General features: G+C 42.8%; 1 protein-coding gene across 1 annotated transcript; it reads left to right on the plus strand.

Moving 5' to 3' along the window:
- The first annotated feature begins 227 nt into the window (after positions 1-227).
- OPN5 (opsin 5) lies at positions 228-22649 on the plus strand. Its single transcript, XM_082215811.1, has 7 exons — positions 228-448; positions 3872-4024; positions 11290-11409; positions 12712-12882; positions 19467-19801; positions 20878-21122; positions 22028-22649. The coding sequence occupies exons 2-7, from the start codon at positions 3895-3897 to the stop codon at positions 22101-22103; spliced, it is 1077 nt and encodes a 358-aa protein (XP_082071937.1). The 5' UTR covers positions 228-448; positions 3872-3894; the 3' UTR covers positions 22104-22649.
- The last annotated feature ends 3392 nt before the right edge of the window (positions 22650-26041 follow it).

Raw genomic sequence — 26041 nt, forward strand, 5'->3', positions numbered from 1 at the left:
CAAATGAACAGCAGCTAGCAGCAAAAGAGAATACCAGCATTTATATGTGGAATTTCACCCCAGTCACAGGCAAAGTCCAGGACTGAAGCAGCATCCCCAGCATCTCTCCCTGCCTCTTGTTCTCTCATTGGCTCCTCAGAGCTCTGACTGGGCAGGTCCCCAAGGGGAGGGGCTGCTCCAGACGGAGAAAGAGCTCCAAGCAGGTGCTAAAAGGCCAGACTCTCAAGCCCCAGCATGCGGGAAGCGGGGAAGGCGGGTGGGATGGAGCAGCGAGCCCATGGGGAACAGCCAGGCTGTGAGGAAGCCCTTTCCTCTTCTTGACTACCACTTGCCACATCTCCGCTGAAAAGAGCACAATTCGGCATAGACAGTAGTCAAGGAATTACTTCTGATCTGGAAACCAAGAGCAGAGCTTGGAGGGATGTACTGTGCAAAACTCAAGACACAGGTATTTCCGAGTTCTTTTCTAACTTTTAAGAACATTTTTGCTCAAGGGTATATCTGAGGGTTCTGCACGTGTGTGTGTGTGTGTGTGTGTGTGTGTGTGTGTGTGAAATATGAGGTCATTTTAAGAATAACTTTTGTTGTCTGGGTAATGCCTTGCTCCACAAGAGAATACATAGTTGAAGGAGGGGCTTTTGTACAGCTGCAATCTGTACAATACAGTGTGTCACATCTTTGGCACTGCAAGTCTAAATAGAAAGCTTGCTGAGGAATCCTTGGCTTTTATTAATGCTCCTTTAGGCTTGCACAATGGAATCGGTGTTCCCCATTTACAAAGTTTGGGCATCATCCCATCAAATTTAGTTCCCATTGTTTTCAAGGAAATGTGATTTCAGTAAACGAGACTTAAGAAACTTGCATGGCACCTTTAAAACAAGAGACTGAGATTAAAATTGATTGGCTTATTTAAAATAAAGATAATGTACTAATAGGGGGTTCAGATTGTTGCAGCTATCATGTCTATAATCTTTTACTTGCCGTTGTGCTATATTTATTTAAAGTACAAAAGATTTGGATTACAGCAGCATTAATCTGACAATAACACCTGCACTTTTAGGGGTTTTCAAATGGCTTTAACTGAAAACCAGTTATCCATTTTACCTGTTGAAGAGCTTCACATACTCCCAAAAGAAGTTGATGGTGCAAAAAAAGGTCCTATTTTGTGCCCCTCTTTAATTTTAAATGAACCAAAATGTTATTTTGTAGATCTCTCAGAAAAGGTAAGAATTCCAGGTGAAGATCCACAGTACAATTGGAATGCTAGCAGCAGCATTTCTAGTTAATAAGAGCTACTCTGGTATTCCCTTCTTTTCCTTCCTTTTCAGGCAATAATTTAGGCAGGAGGCAACTTGAATAATATATGACAATAAAGAAAGTGAAGGAGGTGCTTTAGTTTAGTTTATAAGCTTTTAGTGTGAGGGTTGTGACCATTCAGTTGTGTCTAATTATGAGGTGGATCCTATTCATGTCACAACCACTATTTTTCTTTGTCTTTTTACACTTTAACAGGAGAAAGAGAGAGAATGAAAAAGGCAAATATGCATAACTAAAATATAAAAATTCCTGTATCTGGTGATGGGAGTTAAATGGGAATGGCAGGTCTGGAAAGGTTGATAAAGGCTGTCCTATTAGACACTGACAGCAATCTAGCACTGTGGTCCTCAGCTCAACTCTTCCACAGTTGTCCAATATGACTGTAAAACCACCCAAATCCTGTGGGGTGGAATTCATAAAATCATTACTTAAATCACAGGGCTAAATTGTTTTGAGCGAAAGGCAGTCCAAGGCTGGCCATCCACTCATTGAGTCCACTCTTTTCTCTCTCACATTTTTTCCGTATTGCATTCAAATATAAGTCCATCCTGTCACTCTTTCTTGCTTGACCCACAGAAACCAGCAGAATCTGCCATTGGTTTGGTAGATTCCACTGTATGAGGAAAGGTAAAAAACAAACCAACCCTAAACCTCCAGAGATGCTACAGGCATTTACCTTCTGCTGTCACCCTATATTTGTAAAATACTACATCTAAGCTTTTCACCATGCTTCCTCCCTTGCCCAACTTGGGATGTGATATTTAAATATCTTTAATACAGGACAGGTAGATGCAGGGCAGAGTGTTGGGGAAGTTCTTTCCAAGGCTTCCTTGGCTCACATCCCCCGCTGACACCCTTCTTTCCCTCCGTTCTGCTTGTTGCGTCTTCTCCTCCACCACAGTAAGCTCTTCAGGACTGGGACTTAGTGTTTTGTTTTTGCCTACATTGCCCTTTCAAGTTCTTCAGGCAAATAAGGACACAGCTCAAAAGGGTGTACTGTGTTTTCAAATAAAACTCAACAAAACCATTCTTAGTATAAAATAAAGAGTTCTAAAATACTTTCTTGCATGTAAGTCTCCTAATATGGCCAGGTAATTGCATCTGCATAATAAAATCCATAGCTTCCCTATTATAATTAATAATTATTTGATTATATCTTTGAGCTGGTGCTTCTCATTTTTTACCATCAACTTTAAGGGTCTGCCTGCCTCCACCCAAGTTGGAATATCGTTTCAGAGGAAGAACTATGAACCTATTTATTAAATGATTGAACATATAGATGAAATTCTGCTGGAAGGTTTTTTTATTTCTCTGTATGGAAACCCTTGGTAAATAGCAGAGAGAAGATTTCCTGGTGGAAAAGCACCACTTCCAGCCAGGGGGGAAGTCAAGCAGGTCTTTCCCCCCCCATTTTGTTTCAGTGTCTCACTTAAAAAAATAAAAATCGCTCCCATCGAAGTGAATGGGAAGGAAAGCCACTTCAGGTCTTGCAACAGACATGACTAAGACCTGTTATTTTCAATAGGTCTACTCTGAGTAGTACATAGATTCAATTTCTTACCCTCCCTTCACCGTAAGGTCCCAGGATAGGTTACAGCAATATAAAACGTTAAAATTTGTTGGATGCATTCCTTATACATTTGGGCAGCTATAGAATTGCACCCTAAATAAAAAAGATCTTTGATGGTGTTTCAGGGATTCCTTCCTCTTGGCTCTCTCAAGGAATGTGGGCTGAGGCGCAACCTTCAGCCATCTGTCCTCAAACAAGTCCTCCATTCTGGTCCCAGTTAAGCCCCATGGAAGGCTTTCCAGAAGCCTAATGGTGTCCTGGGAGGGATGTTTGAGGTGTGGAAATCACAGCACACAGGCAGCGAGGGCCATCCTTTTGCCTGCAGCTGCTGCTCTCAGTATTATTGCTACTACAGGGGTACCTCGGGTTAAGAACTTAATTCGTTCCGGAGGTCTGTTCTTAACCTGAAACTGTTCTTAACCTGAAGCACTACTTTAGCTAATGGGGCCTCCTGCTGCCGCCGTGCAATTTCTGTTCTCATCCTGAAGCAAAGTTCTTAACCCGAGGTACTATTTCTGGGTTAGCAGAGTTTGTAACCTGAAGCGTCTGTAACCTGAAGTGTCTGTAACCCGAGGTACCACTGCATTTACTTCCATATTATTATTAGGCTTGTTCACCCCAGCTGACCATTTCCCTGCCCGGCACATGAATAATTATAAGAATAAATTTTGCATTAAAATTGTTACATCTTGTAAGTACCAGACCATTAACAGGGCAGTGCTTAGCATGCCTACTCAGAAGTAAGCCTCCACATTCAGTGACGCTTACACCCATGTAAGTGTGCATAGAAGTGCCCTGTTGGTGCAGGCAACACCATTTAATCAGTTCTAATCAAACACAAAATCAGAGGTGGCCATTTCACATTAAAAACTTCCATCAAATAGGAATAAGGTTTTGGTATTTCCCCATTTTTATAAATGAAAAGGTTTCTAGATTTGTAGCATTGTGCCAGGTATGCACCATTAATATTATTCTACTTCTCAGGTACTAATTTCTATTTGACTGAAATGGACTCAAAACAAAATATCTCATCTGAAGATGGCTCTCTTCCTCCCTACGAGGAACATGAAGACCCCTTTGAATCAAAACTCTCAAAAGAAGCTGACATAGTTGCTGGATTTTATTTATTAATAATTGGTAAGACTCTCAAATTATTCCCGTGAATATACCGTATAGTACTATCTCTGGATGTCTGCAAAGGAACTAGATATATCCAAGTATCAACCATGAAAATAAAGTGTGGGTGGATAATATTAGTTTTGATTTCCATCGCGCCCTAATCCGATGGGGGGACCCCACCCCCCTTTATCTCCCCCCTTTGGCAGCTTCATGATAGCCATTTTCCTGTTATTAGATGGTTATGGGGATTCCAAACTGTATTGCGAATGGAAACTTCATAAGCCATTCATCTGTTAAAATTTAGCCTCAAGGTGGCTCACATTATGTCAAATCAACAACAATAAATATAACAGAATATATATTGGGGAAAATTACAAATAATCATAACAGGTAGAATTCACCGGGGGGGGGGGGAGACACCTTTCCTTGTGCAGCAAAGCTTTGCGTACTTTTCCTCTCCCTACAGCCCCCTTTGCACCTCCCAAATCTGCCCTAGAGCATCTGCCCAACCCTCTGGAGCAGATTTTGAGCTGCACAGGGGGAAGAAGAGGAAAAGGAAAGCTTGCCATGCAAGCCAAAGTCTGCCATCTGGTCCAAGCCCCTGCAATGCAGGGATCTTGTGCCCAAGGTGGGGCTTGAACCCACAACCCTGAGATGAAGAGTCAGATGCCGGTGGCCTGGGCCCTCCAGGAGGACATGCAAGGGTTTCAAGCCTTGGCTCAAATGGGAAGGCCCTGATCCGCAAGAGGCACCCATGGAAAGCCCTCCCAGGCTTGAGGGGCTGCCAGGCCAGAAGCAGGCCGGGCCCCTTTGCGGGGCTTCCCGGTGTCCCGGGACCTTGAGCACCAGAAGCGAGGCGAAGAGGGAGGACTCGCCTTTTAGCCCAACCAGTGCGAGAGAGAGAGAGAGAGAGAGAGAGAGAGAGAGAGCGGGGGTCGCCGCCATCCCCCCCCCCCGTCCCGGGACCTGAGCGAAAAGAAAGGCAGCGCGGAGAAGCGCCAGGCTGTATCGAGACTTAAAGCAGGAAGCGGAATCGGGAGACCCGCCGAAACGCCTCAGTTCTTGCAGCAAATACACCACAATATGAGGCTGAAGACATTTCATCAGAACCGAGAGAGCCGAGAGGGAAAAACTCTTCATGACAACTTACGGTGGGCATAAAGACGCAGGAAGGGCAGCAAGAGGAGGAAGGGAAGCCCGGCGGGAAAACAGAAAACAGCCTCACAAAGAAAGCACCGGGAGAAAGCAGCGCGGAGGGGAAAGGGGGGGGAAAGGGGAGGGAACAATGGCTGGGACGGGGAGGAAGGGAGACCAGCAGCGACCAAGAGGGACAAGAAGCGGAGTCACCGCCGCCGCCGCCGCCTCCTCCTCCTCCTCCTCCTCCGGCGGGAAGAGGGAGAAACCTCGACTCCTGGCCCAGAGTGAAGAGACACCTAGTGGAGGGACGAGGCAACTGCACCTCCATAGATAGAAATGGGTGTGTGTGTGTGTGTGTGTGTGTGTGTGTGTATATATATATATATATATATATATATATATATATATATATATATATATATATATATATATATATATATAGGCTGCCTATATATATATATATATATATATATATATTTGCTTTCGTAGATTTTCACGGGTACAGGAATGCAGGTTTTGGTGTCTTCGGGTGTCTTCCCGTGTAAGAGTCGGGGTGTCTGTGCGACGTTTCGACGAGGTCTCACTCGTCATCTTCAGGCTGGTGCTTTCGGCTTCTTGTTACTGGAACAGAGCAGAATCTGGTGTTTGAGTTCCTATAAATACTGTTGAGGGGTGTGGTGTATAGCCTCCAACGTTCTGGGCAGAGAGGAAGTTCCTAGATTAGTCTGCCTCTTCTTCTTTTGTTCCTTAATTACTTGAGGGATATCTTGAGTGATTTCATGACATCTGGAAATTAGCCCTCCCCACAAAAACCGACACCAGAACCAGAGGCACACAGAACGCCGTCACCAATCAACCACACCAGACCCAAACCCAGACCCTCTCCACAGACATATTACAGACTCCATCCAGTAGCCAAACTATAGTGGCACCTCCGGATGCTGCACCCCCCTGCAATCCCTACACAGATCTGGCTGGCACAAGGCACAAAACCACAGCTCGCCCCTATACACGAAGCCAAGCCAGAGCACAACTAAATGCAGCACAGCCATCTTCTCAGAAAAACTCTTCACAAGCTCAAGAGGTCAAGACACAAAAGCTTTAGCAACTAATCTACACTTAATGACCCACCCAGTGGTATTCAGAATATCACTCATGAAATCACTCAAGATATCCCTCAAGTAATTAAGGAACAAAAGAAGAAGAGGCACACTAATCTAGGAACTTCCTCTCTGCCCAGAACGTTGGAGGCCATACACCACACCCCTCAACAGTATTTATAGGAACTCAAACACCAGATTCTGCTCTGTTCCAGTAACAAGAAGCCGAAAGCACCAGCCTGAAGATGACGAGTGAGACCTCGTCGAAACGTCGCACAGACACCCCGACTCTTACACGGGAAGACACCCGAAGACACCAAAACCTGCATATATATATATATATATATATATACACACACACACACACACACACACACACACATATATATACACACACACACACACACACACACACAGTATTATAGACCAAGACCACCTGCCTCACGACTATAGGAGTATCCCATCCATCCCAACAACAGAATCTACTATTCAATTCCACAAGACTGCTCAATTAATCCATTTTATAAGCATTTACTAACCTGTGTGACTTCAAAGAGCCTGTTGATTTATATTGATGCTATTTGTTGTTGTTTAGTCGTTTAGTCGTGTCCGACTCTTTGTGACCCCCTGGACCAGAGCACGCCAGGCACTCCTGTCTTCCACTGCCACCCGCAGTTTGGTCAGACTCATGTTCGTAGCTTCAAGAACACTGTCCCGCCATCTCGTCCTCTGTCATCCCCTTCTCCTTCTGCCCTCCATCTTTCCCAACATCAGGGTCTTTTCCAGGGAGTCTTCTCTTCTCAGGAGGTGGCCAAAGTCTTGGAGCCTCAGCTTCACGATCTGTCCTTCCAGTGAGCACTCAGGGCTGATTTCCTTCAGAATGGAGAGGTTTGATCTTCTTGCAATCCATGGGACTCTCAAGAGTCTCCTCCAGCACCATTGATGCTATAATGTAATGTAAAAAACAATTGATTGCATGGGTCCCTCAAAGTTTGTAAAGTAATAGAATTTGATAAACTGATAAATCTGATACATTAGTATTATGCAATTTAACGGATATAAAGGTGTACAAATAGAATTACAGAAACAAATTAATCCCTTTTTATTTAATTGGGGTGTGTTATATTGCTCCTCAAGTTATCATTGTTAAAGGAAGGATTTGGAATTTAAGATCTAGTAACCCCAAATGGGGGGTAGTTAACTGACCAAATACCACCCAGTTCTCTCTAAAATGAGGAAGTACAGATAGTGAGGCTCATTTTTAATTTTAATTCTATATATTTTCTTAATCTTTTTATTTTATTTCATTATATTTGTTGGAAAACTGTAAATAATAATCAAAAGGAGTCAACTAAGACTGGGACAAAGTTTATACTTGTGTGTACATAGAAAGACAGTCATAATGGCAAATAAGAAAAATCAAACCACACAAATGACCTCCACAGTAGCCTCAAGACATCAATCAGCTGAACTAGACACCAATGTAGACCAAAGAGAGCTCATCATAGGAATGAATAAATCAATAAATGACAGTCTTGATAATATGGGCAGCAAGATAGAACAGAATTCCAAATTAATAAACTGGACAGCTAAAAGATTTGACTATCAAGAACATGGAAACAGAGAAAACTGTTCAAGATCTAAAATCCAGAACTAATAAGCATGAGGAACTCACAAAAGAAATAACTAAGAAGATCCATAATGAGAATAAAGACCTGAAGAGGGTCCAGAATACAATCATGGAGGAAATGACGGAATTAAAGAGAGTGCAGGAGGAAACATTAGACCAGACTGCAATTCTTGAGATGCATCGAAGAGAACTCATTCTGTGCTTTAGAGGTGACCCAGAAACTCAAGATGAAGATATAGAAGCTAAACTATCAAAAGAACTCACCAGTTGGCTAGGAGTACAAAAAGATGAATTGCTACAAAATATAGATAAAATATTCAGAATAAGATCAGGAAAACAAACAAGTCAACCAAAGGACCAGGAGATTGCCTGGTCTTTTTGAATTCAAGACTGCTGAAAGATAAAATTTTGCAGAAAAGGAAACTGGTGATTGACGAGAAATATAATAATATACAAAGAAATACCAAAAAGACTTCTTAAAAAGAGACTGAATTACAGGACAATAACAGAGGCCTTAAAGAGCAATCATGTAAGGTACAAATGGGAATTCCCTGAGAGGATTTCCTTTACATTTAAAGACAGGAGGAAGACCTTCAGATCTGTTGAATAAGTTTCAAAATTCTGGCGAAGATATAAGAGAGAACTGGGGGGAGAGGCATCACAGGAAAGTGAAGAGACACTGGAGGCCATGGGAGGGGAGTGATAACAACAAACAGCCCAAATCCATATATTTCTATTGCACGTCTTTGAATATTGAAACTAATAAAAATTGATGAATTTAAATATTATCTCTTGGAATATTAATGGTTTCTTGATGATTAATGGTTTCTTGATTCTGTGGATGAATTTTTGACACAATGAAAATAGAAAACAAAAATGGGTGCTTTTCATTTAAGCAGCCTTTCCATTAGTGTGAATCTATTTTCCGTCAAGGTTTTCTTCTGTGAACACTTTACCATTGAATCCATTGTAGGGTCAAAAAGCTTTACGTCTCATGATTTTATTAATAGTGTTATGAGTTGTGGGGAGGAGGTTAAGCTATATGCCTGAGCCCCCTTTCTAATTCCTCGATCCAGCATGGTAATTTCCTTTTTTTAAAAAAAAACAATGTATTGATTTTACAAAATTTTTATAAACAATACAAACAAATAAAAAAGACAAAACAAACATGTATAATTTCATCTCCTTTTTTCATAAACCTCACTTCTCTGACTCCCCCAAACCTCCCCTTTCTACATCCCAATTTCCAAAATTATTTCAGCAAGTCCTAAACTTAATTTTGTCAAATTTGTTCCTTATTTGTTCTTTTCTTTTACTTAATCTTTTGTCGCTGTAATCTCCTTTTCTTACTAAGAACCTCAACATTTTAACATTCATTAATTTTGTAATATTTCTTAAGATACGTTTTAAATTTCTTCCAATCTTCATCCGCCGTCTCCTTCCCCTGTTCACGAATTCTGTCAGTCATTTCAGCCAGTGTCATATAGTCTATCACCTTCATCTGCCATTCTTCCAGAGTGGGTAGATCTTGAGTCTTCCAATGCTTTGCGATAAGGATCCTTGTTTCTGTAGTAGCGTACCAAAAAAAATTCCTATCTTTCTTCGACACCAATTGGTTAGCAATGCCCAAGAGAAAGGCCTCTGGTTTCTTAGGAAAAGTACATTTTAGTACCTTTTTCATTTCATTATATATCATTTCCCAGAAAGCCTTAATCTTCGGGCACGTCAGCATGGTAATTTCCTGCCAAGTGTGGGTTGGTAAGGAAAGAAAGGGAGTGGCTCTGTGCCAGAGGGCGAATGGGTGCCCCCCCCCCGTCTGTTAGGAAGACAAATGGCCAGAGTCGAGAGGGGAGGGAGATGAGCTAGAAGCTGGAGCCAAAAGCAGCAGCCTGGGAAGCCAGAGACAGAGCCAGGCCTGAATTCTGCTGGGACCCAAGGCTGTGGCTCTGGGAGAAGCAGGACCTTCTTGGGGTGCTAACACTGGGAACCCCTCCATAGCAGGCTCAGGTTGTATATACAAGTACCCCCCTCCTTACGTGTGATCATATAGCACGCAGCCATGTATATGCGCTAAATGAAAAGAGCCAAACCTGGAAATGGCGGGAGAGAGCTGGAGAGTCCTTGTGGCTCACAAAGAGACCCTCGCTGAAACCTGATGAGGACGTCCATGAGGGCGGAGGAAGCCCCAAAGAGACCAGAGGCACAGCAAGGCTTTGTTTAGGCTGCTCAGCCTCCCTGCCTAACAGCGCACCCTCCAGCCTCCAGCTGCCCCCAGAGCTTCAACTCCAGATATTTTGGTCTGGACTGGGGAGAGAAAGCTGGGAAGCAGGACAAAAAATGGGCATTTAGAGGCTTTTCAGAGGGTGCTCCTCACATGATTTTTGCTTAGGTACTCAGGGGCCCAGCACGTAACCCACGTGCAAGTGGGGGAACACCAGTATTTGTAAATAAACCATATATCATGCAGACACCATTGTCTCTGCTGTGTCTCATTGTCCCAAAGGAAACCTGGACCCTGAGTGAACGCTTGGACCCCCTGGGATCTTGCACAGCTCAGAGATTGGGGTGGCAGGCAACAGTAGTTTTTCCCTAGGACTGTGACCTGCCTATCTGTAAATACACATATACTGTTTTCTCACCATGGTTACATTCAAGATATGATCCAGTTACAGCTTTTAAGAACATATCTACATCGTAGATCTAAAATGGTTTGATAATAGCTCTCTTTACCCAGAGAACCTAGGAAAGTATTCTTCTGTGAAGGAGGCCCTTTCTCTTTCAGAAATCTGATTTTCACACAGGTCTGTAGTGTAACTTCTTCTGGAATGAAGTGGGCACCTCCTTCCTCAGGGGACTTGAAATTAGTAACACATCAAAGATGACATCTCCTCTTTGTCCACACTTGATACAGTGCTAATTGTGTAGATGCAATTTGCATGCCCTGTTTTTCCAGTGCAAAGAGCTGTCCTGGAGAGGCACAGTCCAGGACCGTAGTGGATGGGGCAAAAGGGTTAGTATTTAACTCACACCCTGCCATTCCAATGAAAATCCCAAGGTACCCCAAGGGGACTTCCTTTTTGGCGTTCACCCCCCTCCTCTCCAACTGCACAACAGCATTTGCATTTTTAGACATGCACAGATTGATGTGACATCTGATGTGGCCTTTGGAGCCCATACTGTGATGATGGTGAAGAAGCTTCATTTCGTTGCGCCATGGGGTGAATCTTGTGGCAAAAGAATGTCAATGGCTGAGCTCTCCAGCTCTTTATACTAGTCTTGTTCATTTCAAGAATCTTACAGTTCGTTTTCATTGCTGTGTATGCAATTGGAGCAGAAATTATTTCAGTTCTGGGGAAAATATTTTGAAGTTTCTTTTGAGTACACTGACACCATTTTTGTTTGATTTTTCATTACAGGGATTATGTCCACTTTAGGCAATGGATATGTCCTTTATATGTCTACACAACGGAAAAAGAAGCTGAGGCCTGCGGAAATAATGACTGTCAATCTAGCAGTGTGCGACCTGGGTATTTCAGGTAATTTAACTTGAGCGGAGCTGAGAATGAAAATATTGCCATAGTTCCTGTTCCTCTGGACAGGCGTGGACTCTACATGGTTTTCACATTCAGATTTCGGTTGGCATCATTTCTGCCTTGAGTAATGATTATAGAAAATCATTAGCGACATTCAAAGGCCCAAATGTTTAGCACTTCCACAGGTTACTTGGTCTAACATATAAGTGATCAACATTGTTAAATTGATTACTTAATCATGACAGCTTTGTTTTCTTTTTAGCCTTATATTTAATCATTTATTATTTTAAGAAACACTGAAAATTGTGTGTGAGAGAGAGAGGGGGGAGAGAGGGGGGGAGAGAGCGAGAGCGAGAGAGAGAAATTCACAAACAGCAGAAATGAGGAATCCTGCAAATTTAGATGTTCTTACCAAAATCTGCTGTGCTTCCTTGAACCCAGTGTACATACTCACTCTGATAGCTACAGTACAGTGTGTTCTCATGACATCATTCTGCGACATTTTTCATTTTAGAAAATTCCAGTTCTGAAGAAACGTAGCCTTAATTTAACAAGAATAATGAAATAATTTATATCACTTAAGTTACATTAATATTCAGGTGACTTATTGAAACCACATAATTCACACTTTCAAAACAAAAACAGCAGCTAGAACTGCCATGGTTCATATTTGAAGGCAAATTTGTTCCGGCAAAGCAGTATTAGGAATATCATGGGAAGATAAAATTATCTTAAAATAAAATAAGCAACTTTCCCACCTCCAGCTCCTTCCTGCATTGCAGTTCTTTCACGAAGACTTCTCTCAGTCTCCATGACCTTGCCTGGGCTGTCTTCCATTGCCCCTGTCCCCCCCCCCCGAACTCTCCATTGTCCATATGCTATACAGCACCTTGCAATCTGCTGGGGATAAATGAATATTTATTGGTAATGATATGAGATACCACCTTGCACCTGGAACCCCATCTTGGTCAAATGTGTTTTGGAAATTAAAATGTTTAGAATTCAAGCGTCAGAGTTCTGAAATTAATAGCTGAGTGTCAGCAAAACATTCTAGCTTACTAATCTCGACCTGAGAATGAATAATTATCTATGAAGTGTTGTTGGTTTTGGTTGTTGTTCTTCTCAGTAATTTATTTGCATAAAAAGGCAGATCTGTTTATACTCTGCGAATCCTGCCATGTCATTCTGTTTTTGAATATGCTGTTTTGCGCTGCTTGAAAAGTTCACTTTCACGCATCTCTTTCTTGAAATGCTGCTTTGAGGGCGGCAGTGCAAGATCATTGAACTCTGCGCTTTCCTTTCCAGTACTGGGAAAGCCTTTCAGCATCATTGCCTTTTTCTCCCATCGATGGATTTTTGGTTGGAGTGCCTGCCGCTGGTATGGATGGGCAGGTTTCTTTTTTGGCATCGGAAGTCTTATTACCATGACAGCAGTCAGCCTGGATAGATATTTCAAAATCTGCTACTTATCGTATGGTAAGTGACCGGGTGGGGTGGGGAGGATTAATGCCCCTCCTTTATTTTGGAAACTAGAGAGTAAATTTCTCTTTTCATCAATTTAAGCCGCAAACTCTTGTTCAGAGGAATGTCATCCAAGAATTGTGTCCTTGTAAATGGGCAAGAATTAATAAAAATCCCTTTGTGCTCATAAAATAAATGTAGAAAACATCAGGAGTTCTAAAGTCATTTGAATAGTCAGATGGTTAGTTAAACATAACTGTAGTGTTATAATTACTTTAGAATTAGAATTTTGAGTGACTGCTATGAGTTGGATAAGATGGGTAGAAATTAAAAAGCAGATGAGAAATCCAAAACGATACAGTTAGGCATAATAAACTAGAAAAGATTTCTTAAATCTTAGATTTAAAAAGTTTTTAGAAAATATCTGGCCAACAATATCACAGACCCAGATAAAACACAATCCAGATCTATTTCCACCCACGTCGAAACTCTGAGCCGTTCCACTCTGAGCCTTTTCTCCAGCCTGTGTATGTGTTTGTTCAAGCGTGAGTGCATGCGTGTACGAGAGAGAGATTTATTTTTTTTAGAAGATATTTATTAAGAGTTTTTAAGTTATAACAAAAAAATGAAAAATAAAAAGAAACATACAAAATAAAAATAGTTAAAAACACATTAATTTTCCATAGCATGACTTCCTTACACTTATTTCCCCGGACCTCCTTATACCTCCCTTCTTTGTATTCCAGTTCAATTTGTTAGTTCAGCAAATCCTTACCATTAAACTTTTACGCATTTGTGGAACTCTTAAAGCATTACAGCTGGAAACCCCTTAGTTTCTTTCCAACATCCTTCTAACATTCATTAATTTTACAATATTTCTGTAAATAGCCTTTAAATTTCTTCCAATCTTCTTTCACCGACTCTTCTCCCTGATCTCGGATTCTGCCAGTCATTTCTGCCAATTCCATGTAGTCAATCACCTTCATCTGCCATTCTTCCAAAGTGGGTAGATCTTGTGTCTTCCAATACTTTGCAATGAGTATTCTTGCTGCTGTTGTTGCATACATAAAAAAGTTCTATCCTTCTTTGGCACCAATTGGCCGGCAATGCCCAAGAGAAAGGCCTCTGGTTTCTTCAGGAAGGTATATTTAAATACCTTTTTCAATTCATTATATATCATTTCCCAGAAGGCCTTAATCCTTGGGCACGTCCACCAAAGGTGAAAGAATGTACCTTCAGTTTCTTTACATTTCCAACATTTATTATCGGGCAAATGATAGATTTTTGCAAGCTTGACTGGGGTCATGTACCACCTGTATATCATTTTCATAATATTCTCTCTTAAGGCATTACATGCCGTAAACTTCATACCTGTGGTCCATAACTGTTCCCAGTCAGCAAACATAATATTATGTCCAACATCCTGTGCCCATTTAATCATAACAGATTTCACCGTTTCATCCTGAGTATTCCATTTCAACAGCAAATTATACATTCTTGACAAGTTCTTAGTTTTGGGTTCTAACAGTTCCGTTTCTAATTTTGACTTTTCCACCTGGAAGCCAATTTTCTTATCCAAATTATATGTCTCCATTATCTGATAACAATGAAGCCAATCTCTCACTTTGTTTTTTAATTTTTCAAAACTTTGCAATTTCAGTTTGTCTCCTTCTTGTTCCAAAATTTCACTGTATGTTGGCCATTTGGCCTCCATATCGAGCCTTTTCAAAGCTTTTGCTTCCATTGGTGACAGCCACCTTGGGGTTTTATTTTCCAACAAGTCTTTATATCTTATCCAGACGTTAAACAATGCTTTCCTAACAATATGATTTTTAAATGCTTTATGAGCTTTGACCTTATCATACCATAAGTATGCATGCCATCCAAATACATTATTAAAACGTTCTAAATCCAAAATGTCTGTGTTTTCAAGAAGTAGCCATTCTTTCAACCAGCAAAAGGCTGCTGATTCATAGTAAAGTTTAAAGTCTGGCAGGGCAAATCCACCCCTTTCCTTTGCATCTGTTAGTATCTTAAATTTTATTCTGGGCTTCTTGCCCTGCCAGACAAATCTAAAAATATCTCTCTGCCACTTCTTAAAACAGTCCATCTTGTCCACGATTTGCAGTGTCTGAAATAAAAACAACATTCTCGGCAATACATTCATTTTTATCACAGCAATTCGGCCCAACAGTGAAAGCTTCAAATTTGACCAAATTTCTAAATCTTTTTTCACTTCCATCCAACATTTTTCATAATTATCTTTAAATAAATTCCCATTTTTGGCTGTCATATTAATCCCCAGGTATTTCACTTTCTTTACCACGGTCAATCCTGTCTCATTCTGAAACCTATCTCTTTCAATCAGTGTTAAATTTTTCTCTAAAACCTTAGTTTTTAGCTTATTCAGTTTGAAGCCTAATTCTTGAATTAATTCTAAAACCCTTTTAGTACTAGATTCTGGCTCCTGTAACGTCAGTACTAAGTCATCTGCAAATGCTCTCAATTTGTACTGTTTAGCTCCGACCTGTATACCTTTAACCAACCGGTCCCTTCTAATCATGTTTAGCAGAACCTCCAGGACCGATATAAAAAGCAGTGGGGAGATTGGGCACCCCTGTCGTGTCCCTTTTTCTAGTTTAAATTCTTCCGTAACCACATTATTTACAATTAATTTAGCCTTTTGTTCAGAGTATATTGCACGTATACCATTTTCAAAGCCTTGGCCTACCCCCATCCCATGTAGGTTCTTCTTCATAAAACTCCAAGAGATGTTGTCAAAAGCTTTCTCCGCATCCACAAATATCAAAACTGCTTTAGTGTTTATATTCACTTCTAGTTTTTCCAAAATATCTATTATGTTCCTCAAATTATCGGACAAGTGTCTTCCTGGGAGAAAGCCCGCTTGGTCTTTATGGATCTCTTCCATCAATACTTTTTTCAATCTCTTGGCCAAAATGTCTGCAAAAAATTTGTAATCCACATTAAGTAACGATATAGGGCGGTAGTTCTTAAGCTGAGTTTTTTCAGTCTCTGTTTTCGGTATAAGTGTAATGTACACCTCTTTCCACGTCTCTGGTGCCCTTTTCCCTTCCATTATTTCATTGCAGACCTCTTTCAATGGTTGCAATAACCACTCTTTCAAAGATCTATAGTATCTGAGAGAGAGATTTTTTGCCAGGATCCTGGCATTAGGGAAAGGGCCAAACACTAATACTCATCTCACTGCTGGTCCAGATCCTGATTTGGCTGCAATGCAACTGATTTAAAAGAATATTTAAAAGAGTGTGAAGGCAATGTTACCTGAAGGCGACAGACAGATCCTAGAGATCGGAAATCTATAGAGCCCATGTCTGAGCTCCTCTCTAGCTGAAAAGCAATGGGATAGCTGTGCCCTGACTCACCTTAACCCTCCAGTTTAAGAAGGCAGATTTCCTAAGCTCTGAAAAGAAGAGGAAGCAAAAGGGGCAAAACCTGAGAAGCCACATTTAGCTTACAGTATAATGTCATGTCCCCTTTGAATAACTCAGAGAAGCTATGAACTATGCCAAGCAGGGCACTCAAGACGGACAGGTCACAGTGGAGAGTTTTGACCAAACGTGATCCACCTGGAGCAGGAACCGGCAAGCCACTCCAGAATCCCTGCCAACAAAACTCCATGGACAAAGACAACAGGCATATAAAAGTTATGACGCTGGAAGATGAGCCCCTCAGGTCGGAAGGCGTCCAACATGCTACTGAGGAAGAGCGGAGGACAAGTACAAGTAGATTCAGAGCTGATGAAGCGGCTGGGCCAAAGTTGAAAGGTCGCTCAGTTGCAGATATGCCTGGAAGCGAAAGGAAAGTCCAATGCTGTACAGAAAAATATTGCATAGGAACCTGGAATGTAAGAACCATGAAGCTGGGTAAGTTGGATGTGGTCAAAAATGAGATGGCAAGAATAAATATTGACATCCTGGGCATCAGTGAATTAAAATGGACGGGAATGGGTGAATTCAGTTCGGATGACCATCATATCTACTACTGTGGGCAAGAATCCCGTAAAAGAAATGGAGTGGCCCTCATAGTCAACAAAATAATGGCGAAAGCTGTACTGGGATGCAATCTCAAAAATGATAGAATGATCTTGATACGAATCCAAGGCAGACCTTTTAACATCACAGTAATCCAAGTTTATGCACCAACTACTGGTGCTGAAGAAACTGAAATTGACCAATTCTATCAAGACTTACAACACCTTATAGAAGTGACACCAAAGAAGGATGTTCTTCTCATTATAGGGGATTGGAATGCTAAAGTAGGGAGTCAAGAGATAAAAGGAACAACTGGCAAGTTTGGCCTTGGAGTTCAAAACGAAGCAGGGCAAAGGCTGATAGAGTTCTGTCAAGAGAACAAGCTGGTCATCACAAACACTCTTTCCCAACAACATAAGAGACGACTCTACACATGGATATCACCAGATGGGCAGCATCGAAATCAGATTGATTATATTCTCTGCAGCCAAAGATGGAGAAGCTCTATACAGTCAGTGAAAACAAGACCTGGAGCTGACTGTGGCTCAGATCATCAGCTTCTTATAGCAAAATTCAAGCTTAAACTGAAGAAAGTAGGAAAAAACACTGGGCCGGTATTCAAATCCTTTATGAATACACAGTGGAAGTGAGGAACAGGTTTAAGGATTTAGATTTGCTGGACAGAGTGCCTGAAGAACTATGGATGGAGGCTCGCAACATTATACAGGAGGTAGCAACGAAAACCATCCCATTCCATGTATGGAAGTGAGAGCTGGACCATAAAGAAGGCTGATCACCGAAGAATTGATGCTTTTGAATTATGGTGCTGGAGGAAACTCTTGAGAGTCCCATGGACTGCAGGAAGATCAAACCTCTCCATTCTGAAGGAAATCAGCCCTGAGTGCTCACTGGAAGGATAGATCCTGAAGCTGAGACTCCAATACTTTGGCCACTTCCTGAGAAGTGTGATGGCCTGGGAATCTGATTCAGAGGCTGAACCTGAGGAGTCCCAGCCTGCACAGGAGTCCCCGCCTCCAGGGCCAGCTGAGCCGGGTCTGGGGCTTAAACCTGAAGTGCCCTCACCTGTGCTGGATCCTCAGGAGCAGACACCAGCTGAATCCGCTCTGGCTCCGAAGGTGATCGGGGACCCATTGCCTGTAGGCGCTCCACTAACAGCCCTGTCAGGGGAAGGTGAGGTTGCCTCTGGGTCCAGGAACCCTCCAGCCTCTCCTGAGCTGCAGAGGCTCAGGGCAGAGAGGCGGAGGGAACTAAGTTCTCACAGGAGGAGTGCTCGCCTCCAGGCCAGGAGAGGCGAGTCACCTGTGGGCTGGGACCGCCCTATGCCTCAGAGGAGATAAAGGCCAGTCAGCCCAGTCCCAGGTTGCGGGAGCAACATTGTTGGTAACCTGTTCCTGCTGGCACCCTGTCCTGCTCTTCCAGAGTTCCTGACCACACCCGGCTCCTTGCCTTGGACCCCGCTTCGCCCTTGATGGACAGCCTCCATACTCTCGACCCAGGACCAGACTCAGACCACGCCGCATGGTAAACCGGGGGGGGGGGGGCTGGGATCAGCACAAGAAGACTCCCTGGAAAAGACACTGATGTTGGGAAAGATGGAGGGCACAAGGAGAAGGGGACGACAGAGGACGAGATGGTTGGGCAGTGTTCTCGAAGCTTCTAACATGAGTTTGACCAAACTGTGGGAGGCTGTGGAAGACAGGAGTGCCTGGCGTCCTCTGGTCCAGGGGCTCACGAAGAGTCAGACACGACTAAACGACTAAACAGCATAATGTCATGCAGATTCCCTGTAAAGTGCAAGTATGCAAAGAGCAGCAATTCCACAATAGATGCGGAAGGAGCCTAAGGTGTGGGGGTTGTGATCTTGCACCCCTGGCAGAACCATCCAGATTGCGCCCCCCAGACACGGACAAATTAGCTCTTTTTTCTGCCTCTCCTCCAACCCCCCTCTCCATCCATTCAATTCCTCACACACTTCACTTGCTCACACACTAATCAATATTTTTATTTATAGATGTATTTATGGACATACTTTAGCCAATTTTGTGTGCGCGCCCCTCGCCTGTCTAGCGGGGGCCTTCCTCACCCCCCCATAGCTACAGCCCTGTATTTTCATGGGGTCACTGCCATATTAGGAGGGCACCGAGATCAATGGGAAAGGCCCGTACAATTATGCCAAACCTCCATGGTTGGTAATTTAAACATTCTCCCAGGGACTTTTAAAAGGTCTGATAAATTGGATTACTCACATGTGTACATGTACAGTGGTACGTCGGGTTAAGTACTTAATTCGTTCCGGAGGTCCGTTCTTAACCTGAAAACGTTCTTAACCTGAAGCACCACTTTAGCTAATGGGGCCTCCCGCTGCTGCTGCGTCGCCAGAGCACGATTTCTGTTCTCATCCTGAAGCAAAGTTCTTAACCTGAAGCACTATTTCTGGGTTAGCAGAGTCTGTAACCTGAAGCGTATGTAACCTGAAGCATATGTAACCCGAGGTAACACTGTATATTTATTGCATAGGCATGTTTTTAGCATTTACTTAGCAATAATACATTTATTCTTTTCTAGGTACTTGGCTAAAGAGATGCCACGCCTTTATCTGCTTGGGAATAATCTGGTCCTATGCTACGTTTTGGGCAACAATACCATTTGCTGGCTTGGGAAATTATGCTCCAGAACCATTTGGGACCTCGTGCACCCTGGACTGGTGGCTAGCTCAAGGTTCTGTGGCTGGACAGGCTTTTATTATGAATATCCTTTTCTTCTGTCTCTTATTCCCAACTGCAGTGATCATGTTTTCCTATATTAAAATAATAGCAAAGGTCAAGTCATCCACAAAAGAAGTAGCTCATTATGACACCAGGATTCAAAAAACCCATGTGCTGGAAATGAAGTTAACTAAGGTGGGTACAGGACTCCCAGTGGTTTTTGGAAGTCATCTGCTTGGACTGAAGGATAAAAGTTCAATCAAACTTTTGCCTGCTCACCTAGAGAGCATAGGCATATTTTTGTGCGCTGTTATACCCAAATCACATAGTTTTGTATCCATCTAAATCACGCGGATGGCACTGTGGGTTAAACCACAGAGCCTAGAACTTGCTGATCAGAAGGTCAGTGGTTCGAATCCCTGCGACGGGGTGAGCTCCCATTGCTCAGTCCCAGCTCCTGCCAACCTAGCAGTTCGAAAGCACGAAGTGCAAGTAGATAAATAGGAACCGCTCCGGCGGGAAGGTAAACGGCGTTTCCGTGCACTGCTCTGGTTCGCCAGAAGCGGCTTAGTCATGCTGGCCACATGTCCCAGAAGCTGTACACCGGCTCCCTCAGCCAATAAAGCAAGATGAACACTGCAACCCCAGAGTCGTCCACAACTGGACCTAATGGTCAGGGGTCCCTTTACCTTTACCTAAATCACACACAGAATAGAAGTCACTCGACTTGGGCTAGCCATGTCCATGGATTTCAGAGGGCCTTCTCCAAGCATGACTGGTGGATTATTCACCATCCATGGAGTGAACGGTATGTCTCCCTCCCATCCGTACCCCATAAAGCGTGATGGGTGGATGGGAAAATATCATACAATCTGCCACATCCATGTGATTTGCCTGCCTATTATTGGAGCATCATGGAAGAAGACAGAGGCTGTTGCAGTATTGTATGAATTAGCCGTAACTTTCAGTGGAGTCCTTCCATTCTAATTTTTGCCTCTGTTATATATATATATTATCTTATTCTTAACCTTAAGCATAGATGTCTGCTAAAAGAATGTCTGTGTTATACCAAGTGGAAATAGATCTGAATATAAATGTCAAAACTTAAATAAATGTGTTCTGGTTTTCTCAATGTGAAAAAAACCAAAATCTGCTTGCTTCACAGTATCTGCCTTTTGTTATACAGCTCACAATGTACAGTATATTCATATGTCTATTATACTAAGTGGGGTTTTATCCTCATCATTTCATGAAATGTATCTTCTCACCAGGTGGCGATGTTGATCTGTGCAGGATTCCTAATTGCTTGGATACCCTATGCAGTTGTCTCCGTGTGGTCAGCGTTTGGAAGGCCAAATTCCGTTCCCATCAAAGTTTCTGTGATCCCAACCTTACTTGCAAAGTCTGCCGCTATGTACAACCCTGTCATTTACCAAGTCATTGACTGCAAATCTGCCTGTTGCCGGCCATGTCCTCTCAAGCCACTGCAGAAGAAAACCTCCTTAAAGAGATCCCAGTATGTTTTTCAGAAGTGGCCAATTTCTGCATGCTGTTGTCAGAGTACTGGTGTGAGTTTGGGGGGTCAGTCTGTTTGAAACCTGAGTCCCTTCTAGATTACGGGGTCCTGGATCCAGTAAGGGTTGTATATACAGTATGTAGGAATAACCCAAATAGCATAAAGACGCTACAGTCTTCACCGCTCCTCCTTCCAAGGAAGGCAAAGGCCTAGGACCCCTGGAATCTCTCACTGCTCGGAGACTGGGGTGGCATGAAACAGTACTTTTCCAAAGACGTGTAGGACTTGTGGGATTGAAACCCATTTCTGAAAATACATGGGGATGTAACATGACAACAATATGAGCCAGGGGACCAAACTTGAAGTGATGGAAGGCCCAATAATTCATATATTGAGGGTGAGGATTAGCATTTAAGGAATGCAGACATACACCCCTCCCAAACATATTCCTTCCTCCACCCCAAGCACTATTCATCCAGCTGAATATACTTCTGGTATCAGGATCAGTGGAGGAGAAAAAGTGCTTAACAACAACAACAAAAGCTGTAGAAAGTAAGTTAATCTTATGGGCAGGAGGGTTTTGTATTCCGCATTAATTTTTTACCCAATTCTGTTCGAGTTCTGTGTTTTAACATATGGAAATGCTGTATTTACATGAGATACTCCTGTATTTTAGTTGTTTTAACATTTATTCAGATTTTAGGTGTCTCAAGATAGCAGTTTTGTGGGCCATTTGATAAATACACACTCATTTTCCTTGATTGTACTCAGATATTACTTGGGATTCAGTTGTGCAATCTAAAGAGGGAGGAAAAGTCTGGGTGAACACCTTATTTATTATTTAACATTAATCAAGATTAATATGACATAAAGGTCATATGACATTATTTTATTTCTTCCCATAGGCCGTATACAATATCTGCAGATAACAATTCTGAAGTAATTAATGAAACTCAACTGGACAGCGAAGAAACTCTGTAAACAGTAATTTTAACCTACCAAGCAACTCTTTTCTTAATTGCTTCCTTTACAACGTTTAACATTAATTTAGCTCTATTTTGCTGTGTTTTTGTTTGCATGCATTTTTCCATGCCAAGTGAAAGATCCCCCCCCCAAAAAATAATCAGTTTGTTTGTGTATGTTATAAGAATGTAAACACAAGGTTCATTCTTGCAAAGTGCTTGCCATTGACAAGGTTGACATCTGCTCTGCTCTGCTTTCATTCATTAAAATATATTCACTCTGGTCAGCAACAACCATACATAAGCAGCAGACTTCATTGGGCAAATGACTGAAGGTCAACCCCCGCAGAAAGATTGTTTACGATGTGTGTTTCTTATTGAGTTGAAAATTGTTACACAGAATTGCAAGAGTAAGGGGTGTCTCTCCATGTGGGCTGTTTGCTCACTCCCACTTCCTGGGCATCTGGTTGCTCCCACCAGGAATTTGTGTTGCTGTGCCCACATGACATCAGCCACAGTTCACTTCTAACTGGTAGTTCCTTGAGAAATACTGTGTTTTTATGTGTCCTACCACCTTTGATCCAATTTGAAAAGGACATCTATGTTCCCTCTTCACCCACAGACGTGAACAGAACATGAAATCAGAGACACAGCAAAGGGGGGGAAAGGTCCCACTTCACTGTGTTTTAAGCTGGTGGTGTGTACATAGTCATAGTCTTCATTTGCCATAGAAAATATATAATACCTATGAAAATGTACTTGCAGAATAATAAGAAAATTGCAATGCAACATTTTCAAGATATGAGGAGAAGTAGTGATTCAAAATTTGTTGTTGTGTGCCTCTTCCCATGCCTTCTGCAGCAAGTACTTTTCTCTAGTCCAGGAAAGAGGTCTCTCTGTGCACTCAAGTGCTGCTGATGGGATGGCCATTGAGTCCCTTGGAGCTTCTGGGCTGTGCGCCATGCAAGAGGGGCAGCACATCAGAAAGGGGGCTGGATTGAGGACTAAGGATCCATCCTTTCAGAGTTCCTTCTCAAAACCACATCCCACTTTAGATCTGGAGCAATATTGATTGCCTCCTGCTCTAGGTACGTAGATTGCTGAGACTGCAGCACCATGTATGGATGATTTATTACCGTGAGGCAGATAGTGTGAAAATGGTGTTATTAAATGGCTTTCTTTTCTTCATAAAACTTAGGGAAGTGCTGGGTGAGATCCCATGGACAACAATACTAAAAGGAAAGGGAGTTCATGATGGCTGGGAGTTTGTTAAGAGGGAGATACTAAAAGCACAACATCAGGCAATACCAATGAGACGGAAACATGGAAGGTGCCTAAAGAAGCCAGGGTGGCTATCTAAAGAACTTTTAACTGAATTAAGATTAAAAAAGGATGTGTACAAAAAATGGAAAAGGGGGGAAACCACCAAAGAGGAATTCAAACAAATAGCCAGCACGTGTAGACACAAAGTCAGAAAAGCTAAAGCACAGAATGAACTCAGGCTTGCTAGAGAGGTTAAAAGCAACAAAAAAGGCTTTTATGGGTATGTTCGTAGCAAAAGGAAGAACAAAGAAACAATGGGATCACTCAGAGGAGAAGATGGTGAAATGCAAACAGGGGACACAGAAAGGGCTGAACTCCTCAATGCCTTCTTTGCCTCAGTCTTCTCCGATAAAGAAAACAATGCCCGACCTGAAGAATTTGGAGCAAATGATTCAGCAAAGGAAACACAGCCCAGAATAACTAAGGAGATAGTACAAGAATATTTGGCTAGTTTAGATGTATTCAAGTCTCCAGGGCCAGATGAACTGCATCCAAGAGTATTAAAAGAACTGGCAGATGTGATCTCAGAACCACTGGCAGTCATCTTTGAGAATTCCTGGAGAACAGGCGAAGTCCCGGCAGACTGGAGGAGGGCAAATGTTGTCCCTATTTTCAAAAAGGGGAAAAGAGAGGACCCAAATAATTACCGCCCAGTCAGTCTGACATCAATACCAGGGAAGATTCTGGAGCAGATCATTAAGCAAACAGTCTGTGAGCACCTAGAAAGGAATGCTGTGATCACCAATAGTCAGCATGGATTTCTGAAAAATAAGTCATGTCAGACTAACCTGATCTCGTTTTTTGACAGAATTACAAGCCTGGTAGATGAAGGGAACGCAGTGGATGTAGCCTACCTTGATTTCAGCAAGGCATTTGACAAGGTGCCCCATGATATTCTTGTAAAGAAGCTGGTAAAATGCGGTCTTGACTATGCTACCACTGAGTGGATTTGTAACTGGCTGACTGACCGAACCCAAAGGGTGCTCATCAATGGTTCCTCTTCATCCTGGAGAAGAGTGACTAGTGGGGTGCCACAGGGTTCTGTCTTGGGCCCGGTCTTATTCAACATCTTTATCAACGACTTGGATGATGGACTCAAGGGCATCCTGATCAAATTTGCAGATGACACCAAACTGGGAGGGGTGGCTAACACCCCAGAGGACAGGATCACACTTCAAAACGACCTTGACAGATTAGAGAACTGGGCAAAAATAAACAAGATGAATTTTAACAGGGAGAAATGTAAAGTATTGCACTTGGGCAAAAAAAATGAGAGGCACAAATACAAGATGGGTGACACCTGGCTTGAGAGCAGTACATGTGAAAAGGATCTAGGAGTCTTGGTTGACCACAAACTTGACATGAGCCAACAGTGTGACGCGGCAGCTAAAAAAGCCAATGCAATTCTGGGCTGCATCAATAGGAGTATAGCATCTAGATCAAGGGAAGTAATAGTGCCACTGTATTCTGCTCTGGTCAGACCACACCTGGAGTACTGTGTCCAGTTCTGGGCACCACAATTCAAGAAGGACACTGACAAACTGGAACGTGTCCAGAGGAGGGCAACCAAAATGGTCAAAGGCCTGGAAACGATGCCTTATGAGGAACGGCTAAGGGAGCTGGGCATGTTTAGCCTGGAGAAGAGGAGGTTAAGGGGTGATATGATAGCCATGTTCAAATATATAAAAGGATGTCACATAGAGGAGGGAGAAAGGTTGTTTTCTGCTGCTCCGGAGAAGCGGACACGGAGCAATGGATCCAAACTACAAGAAAGAAGATTCCACCTAAACATTAGGAAGAACTTCCTGACAGTAAGAGCTGTTTGACAGTGGAATTTGCTGCCAAGGAGTGTGGTGGAGTCTCCTACTTTGGAGGTCTTTAAGCAGAGGCTTGACAACCATATGTCAGGAGTGCTCTGATGGTGTTTCCTGCTTGGCAGGGGGTTGGACTCGATGGCCCTTGTGGTCTCTTCCAACTCTATGATTCTATGATTCTAGGTAACTACATGTTAAAGCAAGGGACGTGAGTGGCGCTGTGGGTTAAACCAAGGAGCCTAGGGCTTGCCGATCAGAAGGTCGGCAGTTCAAATCCCTGTGATGGGGAGAGCGCCTGTTGCTCGGTCCCTGCTCCAGTGTGGTGTCCCAGAGCCAGTGTGGTGTAGTGGTTAAGAGCGGTAGTCTCGTAATCTGGTGAACCGGGTTCGTGTCTCCGCTCCTCCACATGCAGCTGCTGTGTGACCTTGGGCTAGTCACACTTCTCTGAAGTTTCTCAGCCCCACTCACCTCATAGAGTGTTTGTTGGGGAGGAAGGGAAAGGAGACTGTGAGCCGCTTTGAGACTCCTTAGGGTAGTGATAAAGCGGGATATCAAATCCAAACTCTTCTTCTTCTTCTCCTGCCAATCTAGCAGTTTGAAAGCACAACAAAGTGCAAGTAGATAAATAGGTACTGCTCCGGCAGGAAGGTAAACGGCGTTTCCGTGTGCTGCTCTGGTTCGCCAGAAGCGGCTTAATCATGCTGGCCACATGACCCGGAAGCTGTACGTCGGCTCCCTCGGCCAATAAAGCGAGATGCGCACCACAACCCCAGAGTCGGTCACGACTGGACCTAATGGTCAGCGGTCCTTTTACCTTTAC

This window comes from Podarcis vaucheri (genome assembly GCF_965113315.1).
Source record: "Podarcis vaucheri genome assembly, chromosome: 3".
Lineage (NCBI taxonomy): Eukaryota > Metazoa > Chordata > Lepidosauria > Squamata > Lacertidae > Podarcis > Podarcis vaucheri.